General features: G+C 37.0%; 1 protein-coding gene across 3 annotated transcripts in view; it reads left to right on the top strand.

Moving 5' to 3' along the window:
* The window catches only part of LOC107799945 (calcium-transporting ATPase 3, endoplasmic reticulum-type), a 74,195-nt gene that overhangs the window by 30,640 nt on the left and 23,104 nt on the right, over positions 1-20,451 (top strand). For all 3 annotated transcript variants that reach the window (XM_075236884.1, XM_075236885.1, XM_075236886.1), the window contains 9 exons: positions 507-614; positions 3,899-4,051; positions 4,458-4,562; positions 5,690-5,886; positions 8,013-8,124; positions 17,742-17,840; positions 17,925-18,070; positions 18,215-18,272; positions 19,291-19,383. In XM_075236884.1, the coding sequence (XP_075092985.1) occupies positions 507-614; positions 3,899-4,051; positions 4,458-4,562; positions 5,690-5,886; positions 8,013-8,124; positions 17,742-17,840; positions 17,925-18,070; positions 18,215-18,272; positions 19,291-19,383 (1,071 nt within the window). The remainder of the gene's footprint in view (positions 1-506; positions 615-3,898; positions 4,052-4,457; positions 4,563-5,689; positions 5,887-8,012; positions 8,125-17,741; positions 17,841-17,924; positions 18,071-18,214; positions 18,273-19,290; positions 19,384-20,451) is intronic.

The following is a 20,451-nucleotide window of genomic DNA, read 5'->3' as shown; positions in this document are numbered from 1 at the left end:
GATAATTGAAGATATTAAAGAGGAATGAGGTAGACCTAAAATCTTATCGGAGGTTTCCTTGAAAGGGCTACAATCTCCTGGAATACATGCAAACTTTGCGAAAAATAGAATGCAGCAGAAATAAAAGATCCATATCGGTGATACTAACTAGTTAGGAATAAGACTTAGTCATGCTGGTAAGCTTATGTTAGGTCCAACTTTCGCTAGGAGTCTTCCTAATCTTTTCAAAGGCAGTTGAAAAGGAAGAGATAATCTAAATTGTTAAATATTCGAAAGAAATAGGCTTGGAGGACCGAAATGGATAGTAATGCAGATATTCTGCCAATGTTTTAAACAATCATTAGCACATGTAAATTGTGAACTCTAGATTTGAAGAGCACAATATTCTTTTTTAAGTCTATCATTTTCTGGTACCTACAGTATTGAAGTTTGTTCATTAGTCTGTAAGTTCTTTGACAAATAGTATTCACTTGCTAAAGAATTTTTGATATATTTTTTCTGTTCAGATCTGTGTGCTTCATTCAGTAAATAATGGTCCAGTGGCCTCTGAATACGTCATCAGTGGCACAACTTATGCACCAGAAGGTTTTATATTTGACAGCTTGGGAGCCCAGGTTTTCCTTGCACTACATATGCTTCTTTTGTTGACTGCAAGCAATGCCACTCATGTGTTAGCAGTGTAGGACATGGACCCGGTGAAACTGAATTCTCCGTGATTGTGATGTAAATCTTAGACAATTATCTCTTGAATGCTTATCATCTTAAGTGAAGGCTTTGCAAAGCCAAAAAAAAAAAAAGGAAAAAAAGAAAAATCAGAAAACTTACCAAATATGATTTCCTGATGTCATTTGAATTTATGCAATGAGCAAGAGAAATAGGATAGTCTCTGAAAGGCAGTGTTGGCCCTGTGCTACCTTCCGAAGTTGTTAAATTGACCTTTTACATTAAGAATTTTCAAAAGCCCCCTCAAGCTTGTCATTTGTCCCTGCTAAATACTTTTCCTATCCTTTCAGCTCCTCTAAGAATGAGTCTGGTAAAGAAAATGGAGTTAGCTCAATCCCAAAATCAAGATTAAGATGTGATGATTGTGCAAGATGATATAAGGAAACTACAACCTATACACTTAATCTATGTGAGATTCTAACATCTGTTGGATGCTTAGAGCTGGACATCTGGAGCATGGAGTAGCATTACTTGGGTGAGTATAGGGTAGTTCAACATTAGGAATGTGTTCGGTTTTGATACCATGTCAAGTAAATGGACCTTGGACCTAAGTTAATCCCAAGAATCTAGTTCACCGATGTTGGCATCTGACTAGTCCTGTGTTTTCTTTGTTGAAATAAGAAAGGTACAGGACAGCTAATTCATAGTGGTATGCGATAACCTAATTTTATTGGTCCAAGGACCCTCTATGATGAGTTTGCTCCACTTTCTGGGATTCTGTGAATTGAAATGCCATTTTTCTCATGTCTGATGACTAGATGATTCTCCAGCACTTATTGGCAAATTCTTTTGCATGTACAAAACCTGTGAAGTGGGCGGCTTCTTGTTCAGCCTGTATATATGCTATTAGTAGAAAGTAAACACCCTTATACTTTACAGAAAACAACTAGTGTTAGAACCCGTGCAATGCGTGGATAATTTGACACAGTATTAAGCTTATAAAATTATGATAATATCATATTTTAAAAAAAAATATTAGTTGTTATTTTATTTTTTAATATAGTGTGCAGAAATATAACAAAATCTATATAAAATAAAAGGAACACATCATATAGTAACCAAATAATTTTGTTCCTTATTTATTCTTTGTTAAATTAGAAAGTGGTTAGTACTGTTCAAAATTCTTCAATTCTCTGAATTTATCAATAATTTTCTTGGGGATTATTTATTTATCATTTATTTTTCAACTAATTGAAAGTATAAATATCATAATATTATCTTTATCGCCCTCTTTTCATACATTATTTTCTACTGTAATATTTGATTTGTTTTCTCATTTTGTATTTTACTTAAAATTTAAATAATATAATATTTTTTACTAAATTATGATTTTTAATTCATCAAAGGTATAAAGAGATAAGCCTTTTGTTATTTTTGTAAAAGTCTATCAATATTTTAATAATTACTGCCTCCGTTGCAATTTATGTGAACATATTTCCTTATTAATTCGTGCCAAAAAGAATGACCCCTTTTCATATTTGGAAACAATTTACCTTTGTGCAATGATTTATAGCCACACAGAATATATGTGCCTCATTTTGCACCATAAGTTTAGAAGTCTTCTCTTTTTTCTTAAACTCCGTACCCAGTTAAATAGGTTCACATAAATTGAAACGAAGGGAGTATTATTTTGTGTTTTATATATAATATACTTATCTTAGGTGTAAATGTCCTAATAGTATCTTTATATTTTTGTATTTTTCATTATGAAATTATGAGTTCTATTTATTAAGTAAAATTTCCTACATGAGAAATTTAATTAATATATCTTGATATTCTTTCGTTCTTTTTTTTTAAAGTATTCTTCCTTTATGACTATTTGTTTATTATGATTTTAGTTATTATTATATGTACGACTTTTCTCATCATAATTTTAATAATAAGTCTGATATTTTATATTTCCCATATATATTATTATTTGTATATATTTTCCCACAAAGAGGGGAATAAAGATAATCTTCTTGATTGTTATTTACTTATTTTTTATTTTTAATTAATTCAAAGTATGAATATCATAAGATTATCTTTTATCCCCCAATTTTCGTACATTATTTTCTACTATAATATTTCATTATCGTTCTCATTTTGTTTTTTACTCAAAATTTAAATATATAATATTTTTTACTAAATTATAATTTTGAATTCATCACAATTATAAAAAGATAACCCTTTTATTATTTTTGTGTTTATTTATTATACGGATATTATTGTGTTATTCTTTTAAATGGATGATGTTGAATTGTTTCAAAGGTTAATCAGAGAAATTCTTTTATTATATGTTATATTTCAATAATTATTAATAATTGTAATAATTATTATTTTTATGTTATTTTCAATAAGAAATTAAATTAAATTCCCCTCCCTGTTTGTATTTAATATGGAAGTTTAATTTTTTAATTAAAATTACTACATAAGAATTTAAATTATATCTTTATATTTTTTATTTATTTTTTGGAGTTTTATCTATTATAATATTTTTAGGTACGTGATCTTATACATATAACAAGACCATATGATTTATTATTCAAAAACTTTCTCATTTCAAAAAATAAATCTGTCTTATCCTTTTATATATCTTAGCACTTAAGTTATTTATTTATATATTTTTCCTCATTTTTATAATAGTTTCCTAAAAAATATATAGATATTTAATTTTTGTTCTAATTCACTGTGAGTAACTAATTATTAATTAAACTAACTAATTTTGTTCTAAAACTACTATATGTCTTTCTCCTATACTGCCACTTGTCATAATCCTAGGCTAGACTTCCTTCTTTTTAATAATATATAGTTATAGATATAGATATAGGTATAAATATAGCAAGACCATATGTATTATTACTATTCAAAAACTTTCTCATCTCAAAAAATAAGTTAGTCTTATCCTTTTATATATCTTTACGCTGAAGTTATTTATTATATATTTTTCCTCATTTTTTATAATAGTTTCCTTAAAAATATATAGATATTTAATTATTTTTATTTCAAATTCAAAATGAGTAACTAATTATTAACTAAATTAACTAATTTTTTCCTAAAACTACTATGTGTCTTTCTCCTATAGGCTAGACTTCATTCCTTTTAATTATATATAGATTATTTGCTTGCTACTTGCTTCTATTCTCCTTAGTATCTTCATTTAATAGTTCGTTTGTTTTGGTGTTCCTATGTGCAGCTAGAGATTCCGGCACAACTTCCTTGTCTTCTTCATATAGCAATGTGCTCAGCTCTTTGCAATGAGTCTATTATACAATACAACCCAGATAAGAGGATTTACGAGAAGATTGGTGAATCAACTGAAGTTGCCCTTCGTTTGCTGGCAGAAAAAGTTAGCCTTGACTTTAGCTTCTGTAGTTTCTTTATTACTTCCTAACCCTCTAATTTATATAACATTTCTTTCTATTTTGTAGAAGTCCCAAATGTTTGACATCATTTAACTGATAACATTAGTTTATACAACTTTACATTTTTCAAGATCTATAATTTATTTAATAATTCAAATTTTAAATGATTTGATGATTTTCTATCAATCTATCTGTACAACCATTATTTTATTGTTTCCTTTCACTATTACTTATATAATAAGTTAAATTAACATTTTAGTTCCCACAGGTCAAATAAAAAGGGATGTAGGAAGTATTTGTTTAAGATATGTACATTTTGCATGCGCATAAATTGAATTTTGACTGATAATCAGATGTAATTCTGTGCTTCTTCTCTTCAATTTTTGTCAGATTGGTCTTCCTGGTTTTGATACAATGCCGTCTGCTTTAAATATGCTAAGCAAGCATGAACGGGCATCTTATTGTAATCGCTATTGGGAAAGCCAATTTAAAAAGGTGAGGTGTGCTAATTTATTTATCTTTTTACTTTGATAATATTCACATTCTCATGGATTTTCAAACTGAATTGCTTGTGCTTAAACTTGGAAATAAATCATATCTGAGATATCCAAATGGGAGCGTGATTCAAGTTGCCGAACACATTTAAAATCATGTTTCTTTCATAAGTGTTCCAAATGTGTTCCCCTATTGGATCTTACTAAAAGCTGAGATGATAGTAACTCCCTATTATCAAATGCGTACAAGACCGTGAAATTTATGCAATAGTTTTATCATGGAAAATACGGTAAATATAATGGTTTTCACCATTTCGATCGTCACATTCGTTAAAGACATCATGCATCAACTGTTCCCTCTTGTTTGCAACTGCCTTTAAAATTTTGAATGAAGGCAAAAAGCTAAGATGAATTCAGTGTAAAAGTTTGTTACAGGTAATACAATCTTAAAACAGCAGCTGGGTGCACCAAGCTTTTGCGACGTGGGGGTTCCAGCGTAGAGCTGGACCATCTATTGAGAAAAAGTGGTTGTTGCAAGTTCTACAAATCCCTAGTAGTCCGGACTATCTATTGAGAAAAAGTGGTTATTGCAAGTTCTACAAATCCCTAGTAGTCCTCAATTTTTGGTTGCAAAACGTGAAAGGTCTTGAACTGCGCGAATTTGTTTTTTCGATTAGTTAATTCGGTCTAGAGCATAATTCTGCCAAGCAAGAAATACAAGGCACTGTTATATGAATAAGTCAGAACTTGTTCTCTTATTATCTTGTTATGGTTACTGCTTGTTTTCTTATTATCTTGCTGTTGGTATTGCTTGTTGTTACTGCTCTCTTTTTCTTTCCTTGAACCGGGGGTCTATCGGAAACAACCTCTCTGCCCTCAAGGTAGGGGTAAGGTGTGCGTACACACTACCCTCCCTAGACTCCACTCGTGAGATTATACTGGGTTTGTTGTTGTTGTTGTTGTTGTTGTATTTAGAATCAACACCTTTAATTTTCCTTCTCCTGGAAATCAAGCTGCTTTATTAATTTGTTTACTTGTATGATTATCATTTATGAAAAATAATCAGAACACCAAATTTGGTGCTATGCTTGTTGTGACATTCGTCTTTACTTATTCCATATCTTGCAGGTTTCTGTACTGGAATTTTCACGTGATCGCAAAATGATGAGTGTGCTTTGTAGCCGAAAGCAGATGGAGATAATGTTCTCAAAAGGAGCTCCAGAAAGCATACTTTCAAGATGTAACAATATACTGTGCAATGATGATGGTTCTACAGTCCCTCTTTCTGCACATATTAGAGCTCAGTTGGAAGTAAAATTTAATAGGTTAGGCCTATTCGCTTTCTTTGATGGTTGTATTTTTTCTGCAAGCTTGGTACTTGTGTGAGTGGGATATTTTGATCCGGATAGTTCAGATAGAAAGCTCTGAATTCAACTTATCTGAAGTAGGAATGACATTTGTGGAGGATATAAGTGTGGATTTTATGCTGTGCTGGGATTGTGGCCTTAATGTGCTGGGATTGTGGCCTTAATTTGGTGTCTATGCATATATATATGTTCAAGTCTGATACTTAGCACCTACTTCAATTATCAAAGGACAATTGATTTATGTTTTGGCTTTGTTGACTTAATTCAGTCTGCAGCCAATGAGCCAATATAAAAATTGCACATTTCACCAATTCATCATTTAATAATGTCCTTCGGTGGTAATATGCTAGCATTTATTACTCATTATTTTATTGTCCGCTCTTTCTATTATCCTTTATGCTTGGTCTCTCTTATTGTTAGACAATTTCTATTCTAAAGGCATAGTGCAAACATTCACGGATTTGCAGATCTAAAAATGGCTATGTACCTATGAAATATCTGTGATGCTTCTTGAGGGGAAGTTCAAGGATTTAACAGCCTCTAGTTGAGATATTTCAAAAAGAAGCTGAGTTAATGGAAGAGTAACACTTTAGAATCAACCCTTTCCAACATGTGCACATACTCTATCGTGCACTATGCAGAATAATAAAATGAACAAAAAGGGATAACTGTTTTGGAAAAAAAAATCATTTTGATAGCAATCATTTCATTCGAAATTGAGAGATGGTATAATTATGATTATCCCCTGGTGTTCTTCATAACTTTGAGTCTCATTTGTCAGGACAATGCAAATAAGACTTTCTTTGTAGATCTGCAAATAAGACTTTCTTTGCAGATCATAATTTTTTTTTTTTTTTTTTTTTTTTTGCTATTTCAATACTTTCTTTACAGACCGTTAGTAGTAAGATGAGTATCTCTATCTCAATCTTCCCTGAGTGAACTCCATAACCTAACAAAAGGATATGGATACTGATAAAGGTATCTCTAGATTTTAGGGAAAAAAGCGAATAAACTGCATCTTCATCATGGAATTCTCTCCTTTGTGAGAAATGACAGAAACATATTTGTCATCCTCAAGGGGATATGATTATTTGTAGTATTTGACCCTCCGTTACTTCTCTGCAAGTGTTAAAGCTTGAATCTAATGAGGATGGGATATATGATGTTATTCAGGGGCTAAATGTTCGCATAATGTGGTGCGCCGTGTGAGAAAATTATTATATCAGACATAGATCTAAGATGAAAGGGCATATGTATTCTAATTGTTATTCTTTGTTTGCTTCGCTTAGAATCTTTCATAGGTCTTTTTGGGAGTGGAATGTTGATATTCTCTACTCCAATTTTTTTTTCCTATGTGAAATTGTACCAAGGCACCAAGGTTATTGTCCCACCAGAGGCAATACCGGTGAAATCTCTCCATCTACTTAAGTCTTGGCAGATAAAGTTATCGGGTATGTGTGCTGCTAGGAAGTACTCTATGCCTAGTGGGCTAGTGAGGTGCACGTAAGTTGGCCCGAATACCACCATTATCCAAAAGATTGTACTAGGGAACCTACTGATAGACAGACCATTTCGAGTCTTAATGGCCTCTGCTAATGGTTAAGGCATTGGTTAAGTTTTTTGAGAACATTTTACAAGAGTTCCAAGATTCCGTAAGTAGTGATTACTACTTGTATGAGACATTGAATAACCTTTCCTATATATTTCTTTGATTAAGGAATGTTTTTGTTTCGAGAGTTCAGTCGCTCAGTATGAGCTCTAGCAGAATTTAGCTGCTGTTGCATTGAAATCTTCTCATTCTTGAGTGGGAGAATTACTTCTTAAGCAGGTTCAGGAGGCTCCGTTACGCCCGAGTATTGCCGTTGCTATGATTATTGGGGATTTTTCCCACTCTTGCTAGTGTACTAAACATGAATATGGTAGTTATCTCAGAGTTATCTGGCAGTTCCTCTAGATGCATGGCTGTTCATCTTTCTAACTTATTATCTTCTATGAATTAACGGGTTCTCGTAACTATTTGAAAATCTGGTGCATTTGTTCATATATAAGGTTATACAGGTGATGCATATTGTTTTTCCCTCCAGTTTTGCAGGAAAAGAAACTCTTAGATGCTTAGCACTAGCCTTGAAAAGAATGCCTATGGGTCAACAATCACTCTCCTTTGATGACGAAAATGACCTTACATTTATTGGGTTGGTATGCTCTCTCTTCTTTATGTCAGTCTTACAACTTCTTGATTTGTTTACTAATTTTTGTGTGAATTATGGAGTACTTCCTTTAAAGACAAAGTATTTAGTATCGGAATGAGATGGATCTGAGTAGAGTGGAACGGATGCATAGGATTGAAATAGTTGACTCCAAATAATTTGGTGTAGAGGCGTTGTTGATTGATATATGTATATACACACATATATATGTACATGGAATACCTTTTTAGCAGTTATTAATGCCTGTAACTGCCACTGATAATGATCTTTTTGCACCCATTCTTTCTAATACATGGCGAAAGTTTCTTCTATCAGAGGTTTAAGTTCATGAAATGCTAAGATTTTAAACTATCCAATCTGAACTTAAGGACACTGCTCTGAATTCTTCTAAATAATGAGAATCTCTATGGAATTTCTCTGGCAGAGATGTTCTGAAATTTCTCTGACATTCTAACACAGTCTGTATTTTCATACAAACATACTGAAAGAGAAGTTTTCCATTTCTTATATTTATGTGGGATAAAGACCTTGCTCTTAAAATTATATCTCATTTACCCTATTTGGCTACAAATGATTTATTTCACTGCGAAATTATTTCATATGGTCTGGATAGGTTCTCTTTTATTGCACTACCAGTTTGTTTAAAAGAATTTTAGATTTTAACTATGATCTAGCCTAAGCGAGTGAAAATTTTAACTTCTTCTATCTCTATCTGCTCACCTATCACTTAATAGATTGTGAAAGGGACATACCACTTTATCCCAAAAGTTGTATACGCAGATTTTTTTATCACTTTCTTCATTTGCGCCTTTCTTCATTAAAGTCACGCTCTATTTTGCACATTTAAAACGCCAATAGATTTGTTAGATAGTTATGTAAATAACCCTAGTCCCACATGGAATAAGAGTAGAATAGGTGTTGTGTATAGTTATAAATAGGGCTATTGTAAAACACTTAATAGAAAAATCAATAATATATTTTTCTCCCGTGCTTTCTCACATGGTATTAGAGAATTAGTGAGAAACTTATCGCTGTACATTCCAGCGATTTCTGGGAAGAAAGACCTCGTCGCCGTGCAATTTTCCGGCGACCTAAGAGGCTGTCCGCAACAAAATCTTTTTTCCTTGGTGTTGTGCAAAATCCAACACTACCACAAGGTTCCTAAGACAGGCGACAAACCCCAGAAAAAATCTCCAGCAAAGCCTCCTCCATGCGCTTGTCAGAGACAAGTTTCGGGTGGCACGTCTGTCCCACGCGCCGGCGCGTGAGCCTATTTCCGGCCATTGTTTGGCCGACTTTCAGGACAGATTGTTCGCAAGGCTTTTCCGAGCCTACCCATCAAGGTTACACCAGATTCCGACGAATTTTTTATTTTTCGGTGAGCCACAGTGTTTTCCGGTGAACAGTCCAATGAACAGTGAAAAGTGGACAGTAGTTTCTCTTATACTTTGGGAGTCAGCTAGGGCTCACGGAGGTTGTTAGAATTTTGGTCGAAACAAAATGGGAACCGATACTTTAAATGGTTTCTTTACCGGATTATATTGAGTTCCTTCAGTACAAAACATGTAAGCAAACTTCTTCTGAGATAGCTTCTGCTGTTCAAATAGGTAATAACGTGACTTGTGTCTCCCATTCTTCGTCCTCTGAGTCTAGGGTGATTGATTCAGGTGCATCTGTTCACATTTCTGGTATCAAATCTCGTTTCACTACTATTTCATGTTCTCAATCTCTTCCAACAGTTACAATTGCCAACGGGTCTCAAACCATGACAACTGTAATAGGTCAAGCAAGTCCACTTCTCCTTGCCTTTAGATTCAGTTCTTTATGTTTCCAGTAGTCTTTTTAATCTTATAGTCGTTAGTCACTTAGCCAAATCACCTAAATGCTATGATTTGTTTCTTGATGACCTTGTTTTTACATAGGAACGCAGTATTGGGCGGATCCTTGGTACCGGGCATGAATCAAATGGACTTTATTACCTTATCCTTGAAAAATCACATGGACTCACATCTTGTCTTCCTTCAACAACTTCTCATGTTACTGATTCACCCGATTTATTACATAAACAGTTGGGACATTTGAGTTTGTCAAAACTTCAGAAAATGGTGCCTGGTGTATCTCACTTGTCCACTCTAGAGTGTGAGTCATGTCAGTTCGGTAAGCATACTCTCTCCCATTTCTCTCTGCGTCCTGATAATCGAGCAGTGTCACCTTTCACTTTAGTCTATTCAGATGTTTGGGGTCCTAGTCGGGTCGGTTCTACCTTGGGATTCCGCTACTTGTCAATGTCATTGATGATTATTCCTAGGTGCACTTGGATATTTTTGATGAAAAATCGATTTGAGTTATTTTCTATTTTCCAGACCTTTCACGCTGAAATTCAAAATCAATTTGCGGTTTCTATCTGCACATTTCATAGTGATAGTGCCCTAGAGTATTTGTCTTCCCCATTTCAGCAGTTTATGAACTCTCGTGGGATTATTCATCAAACATCTTGTCCGTATACATCTCAATAAAATGGGGTAGCTGTAAGAAAGAATAAATATTTTATTGAAACTGCTCGTACCCTACTCTTACAATCTCATGTTCCGTTGCGTTTTTTGGGGATGCAGTTGTTACATCTTGCTATCTAATTAATCGTATGTCATCCTCAGCTATCCAGAATCAAGTTCCATTCTCTATCTTGTTTCCCCACTTACCTTTGTTCTTTCTTACACCCCGTGTCTTTGGGAGCACGTGTTTTGTTTATAACCTTTCTCCAGGAAAAGATAAGTTAGCTCCCTGTGCTCTTAAATGCATATTTTTGAGTTACTCGAGAACGCAAAAAGGGATATAGATGCTATTCACCTGACCTCCAGCGGTACCTTATGTTTGCTGATGTCACCTTCTTTGAAACCCAATCATACTTAACAGGTTCAGATAATCACTTAGATATTTCTGAGGTGCTACTAGTTCCATCTTTTGGAGATTCAATCACTATCTCCCATTCATCTTCCTCTACAACTGCAGCTTCACCACCTACATTTCCAATTCTAGCTCCACCACCTATAACTCCAAGCTCACCACCTAGTTCAACTCAACCTTCTACCGCTCCACCACTCCTGACTTATCATCGTCGTCCGCGCCCATCAACAGGCCCAACTGATTCACGTCATGCACCTGACCTTGCTAATACTGCGGACTTGTCTACTCTTAGTCAACCGATTGCACTACGGAAAGGTATACGACCCACACTTAATCCTAATCCCCATAATGTCGGTTTAAATTACCATCGTCTGTCATTACCCCATTATGCATTTGCATCATCTTTGTCCTTCGTTTCCACCCCTACCTCTACATGCGATGATTGACGAGATGTCTGCTTTATATATGAATGGTACTTGGGAGCTTGTTCCTCTTCCTTCGGGTAAATCGACTGTTGGTTATCATTGGGTGTATGCAGTCAAAGTTGGTCCAGATGGCCAGGTTGATCGACTTAAGGCTCGTCTTGTTGCCAAAGGGAATACTCAGATATTTGGGCTCGATTATAGTGATAATTTCTCTCCCATGGCTAAAATAGCATCAATCTGTATTTTTCTATACATGGGTGCTGTTCGCCATTGGCTTCTCTATCAATTGGACATTAAGAATGCTTTTCTTCATAGTGACCTTGAGGATGAGGTTTATATGGAGCAACCACCTGGTTTTGTTTTTGTGGGGGAGTCTAGTGGCTTTGTATGTCGGTTTTGCCACTCTATGGTCTAAAGCAGTCTCCTCGAGCCTGGTTTGGTAAGTTTAGCACAATTATTCAGGAGTTTGGCATGACTCGTAATGAAACTAATCACTTTGTGTTTTATCGGTATTCTGCTTCAAATATCTGTATTTATCTGGTGGTTTATGTTGATGTTATTCCGACAATGATTAGGATGGTATTACTAAGTTGAAGCAACATCTCTTTCAACACTTTCAGACTAAGGATCTGGGCGGATTAAAGTATTTTCTGGGTATTGAGGTTGCTTAGTCTAGCTCAGGTATTGTGATCTTATAACAGAAGTATACCTTGGACATTCTTGAGGAGACAAGAATGACAGGCTGGAGACCTGTTGACACTCCCATGGATCCGAATTCTAAAATTTTGCCAGGACCAGGGGAGCCGCTTAGCGATCCTGCAAGATATATCCGGCTAGTTGGTAAATTAAATTACCGCACAGTGACTAAACTTGACATTGCTTTTCATGTGAGTGTAGTGAGTCAATTATGGATTCTCCTTGTGATAGTTATTGGGATGCAATTGTTTGCATTCTTCGATATATAAAATCAGCTCTAGGCAAACAAAAGATTAATGTTTGAAGATTGAGGCCATGAGCAAATTATTGGATATTCAGATGCTGACTGGGCAGGATCACCTTTTGATAGACGTTCTACGTTTGGATATTGTGTTTTAGTACGAGGTAATTGGTGTCTTGAAAGAGCAAGAAACAGAATGTGGTTGCTCGGTCTAGTGCAGAAGCAGAATATCGAGCAACGGCTGTGGCAACGTGTGAGCTAGTTTGGATCAAACATTTGCTCAAGGATCTGAAATTTGGTGAAATCAGCAAGATGAAACTTGTGTGATAATCAAGCTGCCCTTCATATTGCATCAAATTCGGTATTCCATGAGAGAACTAAACACATTGAGGTTGGCCGTCACTTCGTCAGAGAAAAGATATTCTCAGGAGATATTGCTACAAAATTTGTGATGTCAAATGATCAGCTTGCAGATATTTTCACCAAGTCCCTTACTAGTCCTCGTATTAGTAACATATGTAACAAGTTAGGTACATATGATTTGTATGCACCGGCTTAAGGAGGAGTGTTAGATAGGGTTAGATAGTTATGTAGATATCCCTAATCCCACATGGAATAAGAGTAGAATATGTATAGTTATAAATAGGGCTATTGTAAAATACTTAATAGAGGATATCAATAATATATTTTTCTCCCGTGCTTTCACTCAAGATTTAACCAACTTTTCGCCTTTTATTACACTGCATAGGCTCTACACCAGACTCTGTATTTTCCCTTGAATTAAAAGTCAAGAACACGTGGGTATTGAAGTGCATGGCTTAGTACCTCGATGCTTACATTAAAGCACCACCTATGTGAGTTAAATTGCTTACTCTGTGCTGCATGGAATACGAGTAGAATATGTGTAGTTTATAGTTATAAATAGGGCTATTGTAAAACACTTAATAGAAGATATCAATAATATATTTTTCTCCCGTGCTTTCACGCAAGATTTAACCAACTTTTCGCCTTTTTCCCTTGAATTAAAAGTCAAGAACACGTGGGTGTTGAAGTGCATGTCTTAGTACCTCGTTGTTTACATTAAAGCACCACCTATGTGAGTTAAATTGCTTACTCTGTGCTACATATAAGTTCAAGGTTTAAGTGCGCCTCAAAGGTACCTTTAAGATCATAGCCCTGGAGTTGTTTATAAATGGTTTTTCTAGTAAAGATCTTATGTTTCGGTTAAGGTTGAAATACATGTGTGGATATGGGACGGAAGAGGTTCATTTGGACGTGTGCTTCTTAGGTATTGCCTGATACAAATGCCTTGAAATTAATAGTATAGATTGACAATGAAGGAGTCTTTTTTCAATTAGGTTGTCTTACTTTAATTTGTTCAACGCAACAAGTTCCTTTGAAGGAATAGCTCCTCTAGATACAGAAAGAGATTAGGGAGCTTACTCTTATTTGTGTATACAATGTCACTACTGTTATGTTCCCTTTTGTCCTACTATGAATATTCTGTCATTCAAAATTAGTATCGGCTAAATTCTTATATATCACAAGTTGGCATTAATAAAATAGACAGTATTCAGACCTCCAGGGCTAGACCAGCTATGGTCTAATGGTAAGAGTGCATCGCGTGATGTGTTGGCTAGCCAAGGGACTGGATGTAATTGATTCAAAAGTTGAACCCGACTCATCTGGGATAGAGGCATAGTGTTTATTTATTTATTTTGGTGACATTTAGCTGCTGAAACATTGATGTAGTAGATTTGCATCCAAAGAGCCTTTTTCCAACTGTGCATCCATGTTCCTACTATAAATCATACTCCTTCCGTTCCAATTTATGTGAACCTGTTTGATTGGGAACATAATTTAAAAAAAATGGAGACTTTTTGAATTTATAGTCCTAAACAAGTCAAAAAGGGTCCAGAGTATTTGTGTGGTTATAAAAGTTTCTCATTAAGTGTAGAATTGAAAGTTTAAGCTAAATTGTTTCCAAATTTAGAAATGGGTCATTCTTTTTGGAACGAACCAGAAAGGAAATAGGTTCACATAAACTGGAACGGAGGGAGTAGTATGATTTAAGAAATTTTCTTTGTGGTGCCTCCTACCCTCTCACTATCCGATTAAGTCAGATGTTTGATGGACATGTTGTTGTTGTAGTTTACTTGTCCAGGCAAAACTTTACCAATTTACATTTATGCTGCTCTCATTTTAATATTGATCATATAGCATGTGTTCACGAGACTAAGTGGGCAGGATCGAAGGTGAGGAATATAGATGGGTTTAAACTGTGGTACTCTGGACGCTCGAAGGGTAAGAACGGAGTGGGTATTCTGGTGGATAAGGATCTTAGAGAGTCAGTGGTTGAGGTTAGGCGAGTGAGTGATAGACTAATGTTTATTAAGTTAGTGGTTGGAGGGCTCACTCTAAATGTCATTAGCGCCTACGCGCCCCAAGCGGGTTTGGATGAAGAGGTTAAGAGGTGTTTTGGGAGGGTTTAGATGAAGTGGTGCGTGGTATTCCGCCCACAGAGAAGTTATTTATAGGAGGGGATTTCAACGGGCATATCGGCGCGTCTGCCAGTAGTTATGGCGAGGTGCATGGCGGCTGTGGCTTTGGGGTTAGGAACGGAGGTAGAACTTCTCTATTGGATTTCGCTAAGGCTTTTGAGTTGGTGATTGCGAACTCTATGTTCCCGAAGAGAGAGGAGCATTTGGTTACTTTTCAGAGTACGGTGGCTAAGACTCAGATCGATTATCTTCGCCTAAGGAACTATGATAAAGGGTTGTGCAAGGATTGCAAGGTTATCCCGAGTGAGTCACTCGCGACCCAACATCGGCTCTTGGTGGTGGACGTCAGCATCCCGATAAGGAGGAAGAGGAGGGTGGTTCGGGGTAGTCCGAGGATTAGGTGGGGTGCCTTGACGAAGGAGAAAGCTCACGAGCTGGGGAGGTGGCTATTGGCTATGGGGGCCTGGAGAAGCAGTGGGGAAGCTAGCGGTATGTGGACGATGATGGCGAACAGTATTAGGAAGGCGGCACGAGAGGTACTAGGGGTCTCGAAGGGTTACTCGGGCGGGCACAAGGATGACTGGTGGTGGAATGCCGAGGTCTAGGGTAAGGTGGAGTTAAAGAAAGCGGCGTATCGACGGTTAGTGGAGAGTACGGATGAGGAAGAGAGGCAGAGGAACAGAGTAAGTTATAAGGAAGCTAAGAAGGTGGCGAAGTTAGCGGTCACGGAAGCGAAGAGTGTAGCATTTGGTTCACTTATACGAAGAATTGGGGGAAAAACCGGAGATAAGAAGTTGTTCCGGCTGGCCAAGGCGAGAGAGAAGACGGCTCGGGATCTAGACCAAGTGAGGTGCATCAAGGACGAGGAAGGCCAAATGTTAATAGAGGACGCACAGATTAAGCGGAGGTGACAGACGTACTTCCATAAGCTGCTAAATGATGAAGGGGACGGAGACATTGTGCTAGGGGAATTGGAGCACTCCGAGTGTCACCGAGATTTTAGCTACTGTAGGCGCATTAGAGTCGAGGAGGTTGTCGGGGCTATGCGTAAGATGAGCAGGGGCAGAGCGACAGGGCCAGATGAAATTCCAATAGAATTTTGGAAGTATGTGGGTAGAGCAGGATTGAAGTGGCTAGCTGGGCTGTTTAATGCTATTTTCAAGATGAAGAAGATGCTAGAGGAATGGAGGTGGAGTACGATGATTCCGCTATACAAGAACAAAGGCGATATCCAGAACTGTAACAACTATAGGGGCATCAAGCTATTGAGTCATACCATGAAAGGGAGGAGGCTTCTGAGAATCAGTTTGGGTTCATGCCTGGTCGTTCCACTACGGAAGCGATCCATCTTATTCGGAGGTTGGTGGAACTGTACAGGGATAGGAGGAGGGATTTGCGCACGGTGTTTATTGACCTAGAGAAAGCTTATGATAAGGTACCTAGGGAAGTTCTTTGGAGATGCCTGGAGGTGAAAGGTGTTCCGGCGGCTTATATTAGGGTGATTAAGGATATGTATGATTGAGCTAAGACTCGGCTAAGGATAGTGGGGGGCGACTCGGAGCATTTCCCGGTTGTTATGGGGCTACACCAAGGATCTGCGATCAGCCCGTTCGTATTTGCCCTGACGATAGATGCACTGACACACCATATCCAAGGGGAAATGCCATGGTGTATGTTATTCGCTGATGATATAGTACTGATTAATGAGACGCGAGGCAGTGTTAACGAGAGGTTGGAGGTTTGGAGACGGACCCTTGAGTCTAAAGGTTTCAAGTTGAGCAGGACTAAGACTGAATACGTGGATTTCAAGTTCAGCAGCGTGCCGGGTGAAGCGGACGTGGACGTGAGGCTGGACTCACAAGTCATCCCCAAGAAAGGGAGCTTTAAGTACCTGGGGTCGATTATACAGGGGGATGGGGATATTGACGAGGATGTCACGCACCGTGTAGGAGTGGGGTGGATCAAAGGAGGCTAGCGTCTGGTGTCCTGTGTGACAGGAAGGTGCCTCCGGAACTTAAAGGAAAGTTCTATCGAACGGTTGTTAGGCCGACCATGTTGTATGGTGCAGAGTGCTGGCCAGTGAAGAATTCTCATATCCAGAAGATGAAAGTTGCAGAGATGAGGATGCTGAGATGGATGTGCGGACACAGTACGCTAGATAAGATTAGGAATGACGATATTCGGGTGAAGGTGGGCGTGGCTCCCATAGAAGACAAGATGCGGGAAGCTAGGCTTAGATGGTTCGAGCACATGAAGAGGAGAAGCCTGGATGCACCGGTGAGGAGGTGTGAACGGTTGGCCTTGACGGGTATGAGGAGAGATAGAGGGCGGCCTAAGAAATATTGGGGAGAGGTGATCAGGCAGGACATGGTGCGGATGCAGATTTCCGAGGACATGGCTCTTGATAGGAAGTTGTGGAGGTCGAGCACTAGGGTTGTAGGTTAGGAGATAGGAGGCTAGTGTGATAATGTTTTGTTTTAGGCTGCTAGGGGCTTCAGTTATGTTCTTAATACTTCTTTAAGGTCAAAAGTTAGGCTATAGTATGTTTAGCGGCCCTGTATGTACATATTATTCCCTTGCGTATGTAGTATTGTGCCTTTGTTGATGCTTAGTGTTAATACTTTGCTCTCTATTTTCTGGTTATCCTTTGCTGCTACTGATACATTGTCTCTTTCCTTCTTGTGCCGAGGGTCTACCGGAAATAACCTCTCTACTCCTCCGGAGTAGGGGTAAGGTCTGCGTACACACTACCCTCCGCAGACCCCACATGTGGGGTCTCACTGGGTTGTTGTTGTTGTTGTTGTTGTTGTATACTACTCTAATATTTGCTTAATTAAAGGTTGGGATGCTTGATCCACCAAGGGATGAAGTAAGAAATGCCATCCTTTCATGTATGAATGCGGGCATACGTGTAATCGTTGTTACTGGGGATAACAAGGTAAAATGAAGAGTCTGGTGAATACTGAATAGTTTAAGCTGCAATAATCTGCTTTGACCCAATTTAATTTCTGCATAATTTTAGACAACTGCAGAATCTTTGTGCCAAAAAATTGGTGCCTTTGATCACTTGGGAGATTTTACTGGGTTTTCTTACACTGCTTCTGAGTTTGAAGAACTTCCGGCATTGCAGAAGTCAGTGGCATTACAGCGAATGACAATTTTATCCAGGTAATACCTTTGCTTCTTGTTAGAACCCTTTTTAATTTTTAATTTATATATATAAATTTATTGACTCTTGGTTCTAGCTTATCTTTTTCTGCCATTTATAGTGGTTGATTTCCTTCCATTGACAGATATCTTTTATGATGTCAGGGTAGAACCATCCCACAAGAGGATGCTTGTTGAAGCATTACAGAATCAAAATGAAGTGGTAACTCTCCCCTCTTTTGGTTGTCGCTTTGATCTTTCCTCAAATGAAAATGTGCTTGCACAGGTCCTCTGTTTTAGACTAGAAAGGAACGACATAAAATATGGTTCGTAACTTCGTCATGAGTACATTTTTTTTTTTTAAAGTATGCATCATGATAAACTGTTTTGAACTGGTAGTATGATGGCACGTGTAGTAAGGCTGGTGAAGTTGCATTTGTACGGCCAATCATTTGTTTGCAAATCATTATCTCTTTGTCTATATGCTGGGGCAACTTCTAGTTCTGCCTGTTAACTTGCTTATTAATCTGCATGGGTTTGGGTACTTTGGCATCTTGAGTGCTTTAACTTGCTTATTAACCTGCATGGAGTGGGTACTTTGGCATCTTGAGTGCTTCTTTTGGTTAGTCTCTGATATGTTGTGTCTTCGCATGTCCTATAGGTTTAGTTTACCTTCTCGAGTACTTTTTAATGTAAGATTACTTGACAACTCCTCCCATTGAAATGGTTAGTAGCAATGACAAGCGTATACCTCTGTTTTGAGCTGTTTTAAATACAGAGTACGAGGTACAGGATTCCTTCTGTTATTACCTCTTTCCAAACTTTTTATATGAATATTCTCTTGTCCTTGTGTAAATTTGCTGTCTTCTAGCCTCTTGTCAAGTATTTTCACCGCCTGAGTTTGCTTAACAATTGTTATCATTGAAATGGACCATAACTACGTTGATTGGTTTCCTCGATCATTACTTCTTTCTAATACTTTGCATGTGAAACTTGTTTTATCCTTGTTTAAATGAACAGGGTCCCTTAGCCTTGTCGTGAGTGTTTTGATTATCAAAGCTTGCTAATATTCTTCATATTGGAATGCACCATAAATTTGCAGAAAGAGACTTAGATTTTTCGTTCTTTTAGTTCCATGCTTGTGAAATATCTTTCCGGCCAAATTATTCTTGTGTTGACAAATTTAGTTCTTTCTCTTTTCTTTTCATATTGATATGTTTTTCTGATATTTTAATTCTAAGGTTGCTATGACTGGAGATGGAGTCAATGATGCACCTGCATTGAAGAAAGCAAACATTGGAATTGCCATGGGATCTGGAACTGCAGTTGCGAAGGTACTTGCTTTTTTTTGCATAGCTTATTTCTGGTGATGAATTAAAAAGCTTGCTAGAAGTCTAGTGAAATGTTAAAACTCCCACTTGCCAATTTGAATTTCAGAACCAAGATGCACTCTAACCCTCCCCTTGTAGATAGTCGAGGATTTAATGTAGTTGTATGTTAAGAGTATATCTAGGTAATATGCTTTATTCTTTCTGGTTGCCCATGATTAGGAATTCCAGTGATTAGGAAAGTTTTCTTAGCTTAAAATTTTCTGATTTTATGTAATCTAAACTCCTATATCATGAATACTGTTTAATGTATTGTCTAAAATCAATTCAACACGAGTTTTTCTCTTTGACTATATGGTATCAGCCTCTACAATCTTAAGTAAACATAATTAGCTTCCACATACTGGAAGAAGGCATAATTGCAAAGTTTTTTGTTTCTCCATAATATTGTTGTCTTTTGGTGATGTTTGGTGGCACTATCTCCTTTGACCATTATTCTGGCTGTTTTTCAGGTGAATTTTCTAGTAAAACATTTTCGAACTTCTTTTCTGTCTTCAGGGGATGAGTATTTGGGTATTGAGTCCTCCTCTGAACATAATTTTACGGTCATAGTTCTGAAAAAAATATCTTTTCTTCTTTTTCTTCATGATTCAGAATTTGGATATTCAGTCCCTCATTTGAACATTAAATTTGGATATTTGTTCCAGGAAAGTCGTGTTGCCTTCTTTTTCCTCATATGGTCTCAGAACATGAATTGAGTCTCTATTGTGCACATTAAATTTCAGATCACTGTTTCGAGAAATAAATGAAGAATGGAGCATTGATTATCGAACTTAATCAGGTGTCTGCAAAAATAGGATAATTTATTATATATCAAACCATAAGTTTCAGTTTTCCATTCCCAAAAGGGAAAGCTCTTTTTTCTTTCTGAGGGACTAGGAGATTGGATCTAGTTGTAAGAAGAATGCTTAGTTCATTTTTCTCCTTATAAGGAGGTTCCAGTTATCAAGAAAATGCCTCCAGTTGTTTTTGTTGTTTTAATTGCAAAACATTGAATATCTATTCATGCCATTT

Source organism: Nicotiana tabacum, chromosome 18 (genome assembly GCF_000715075.1).
Source record: "Nicotiana tabacum cultivar K326 chromosome 18, ASM71507v2, whole genome shotgun sequence".
Lineage (NCBI taxonomy): Eukaryota > Viridiplantae > Streptophyta > Magnoliopsida > Solanales > Solanaceae > Nicotiana > Nicotiana tabacum.
Note: the sequence above shows the minus strand (reverse complement) of the source record. Positions and strands in the feature narration are given on the sequence as shown.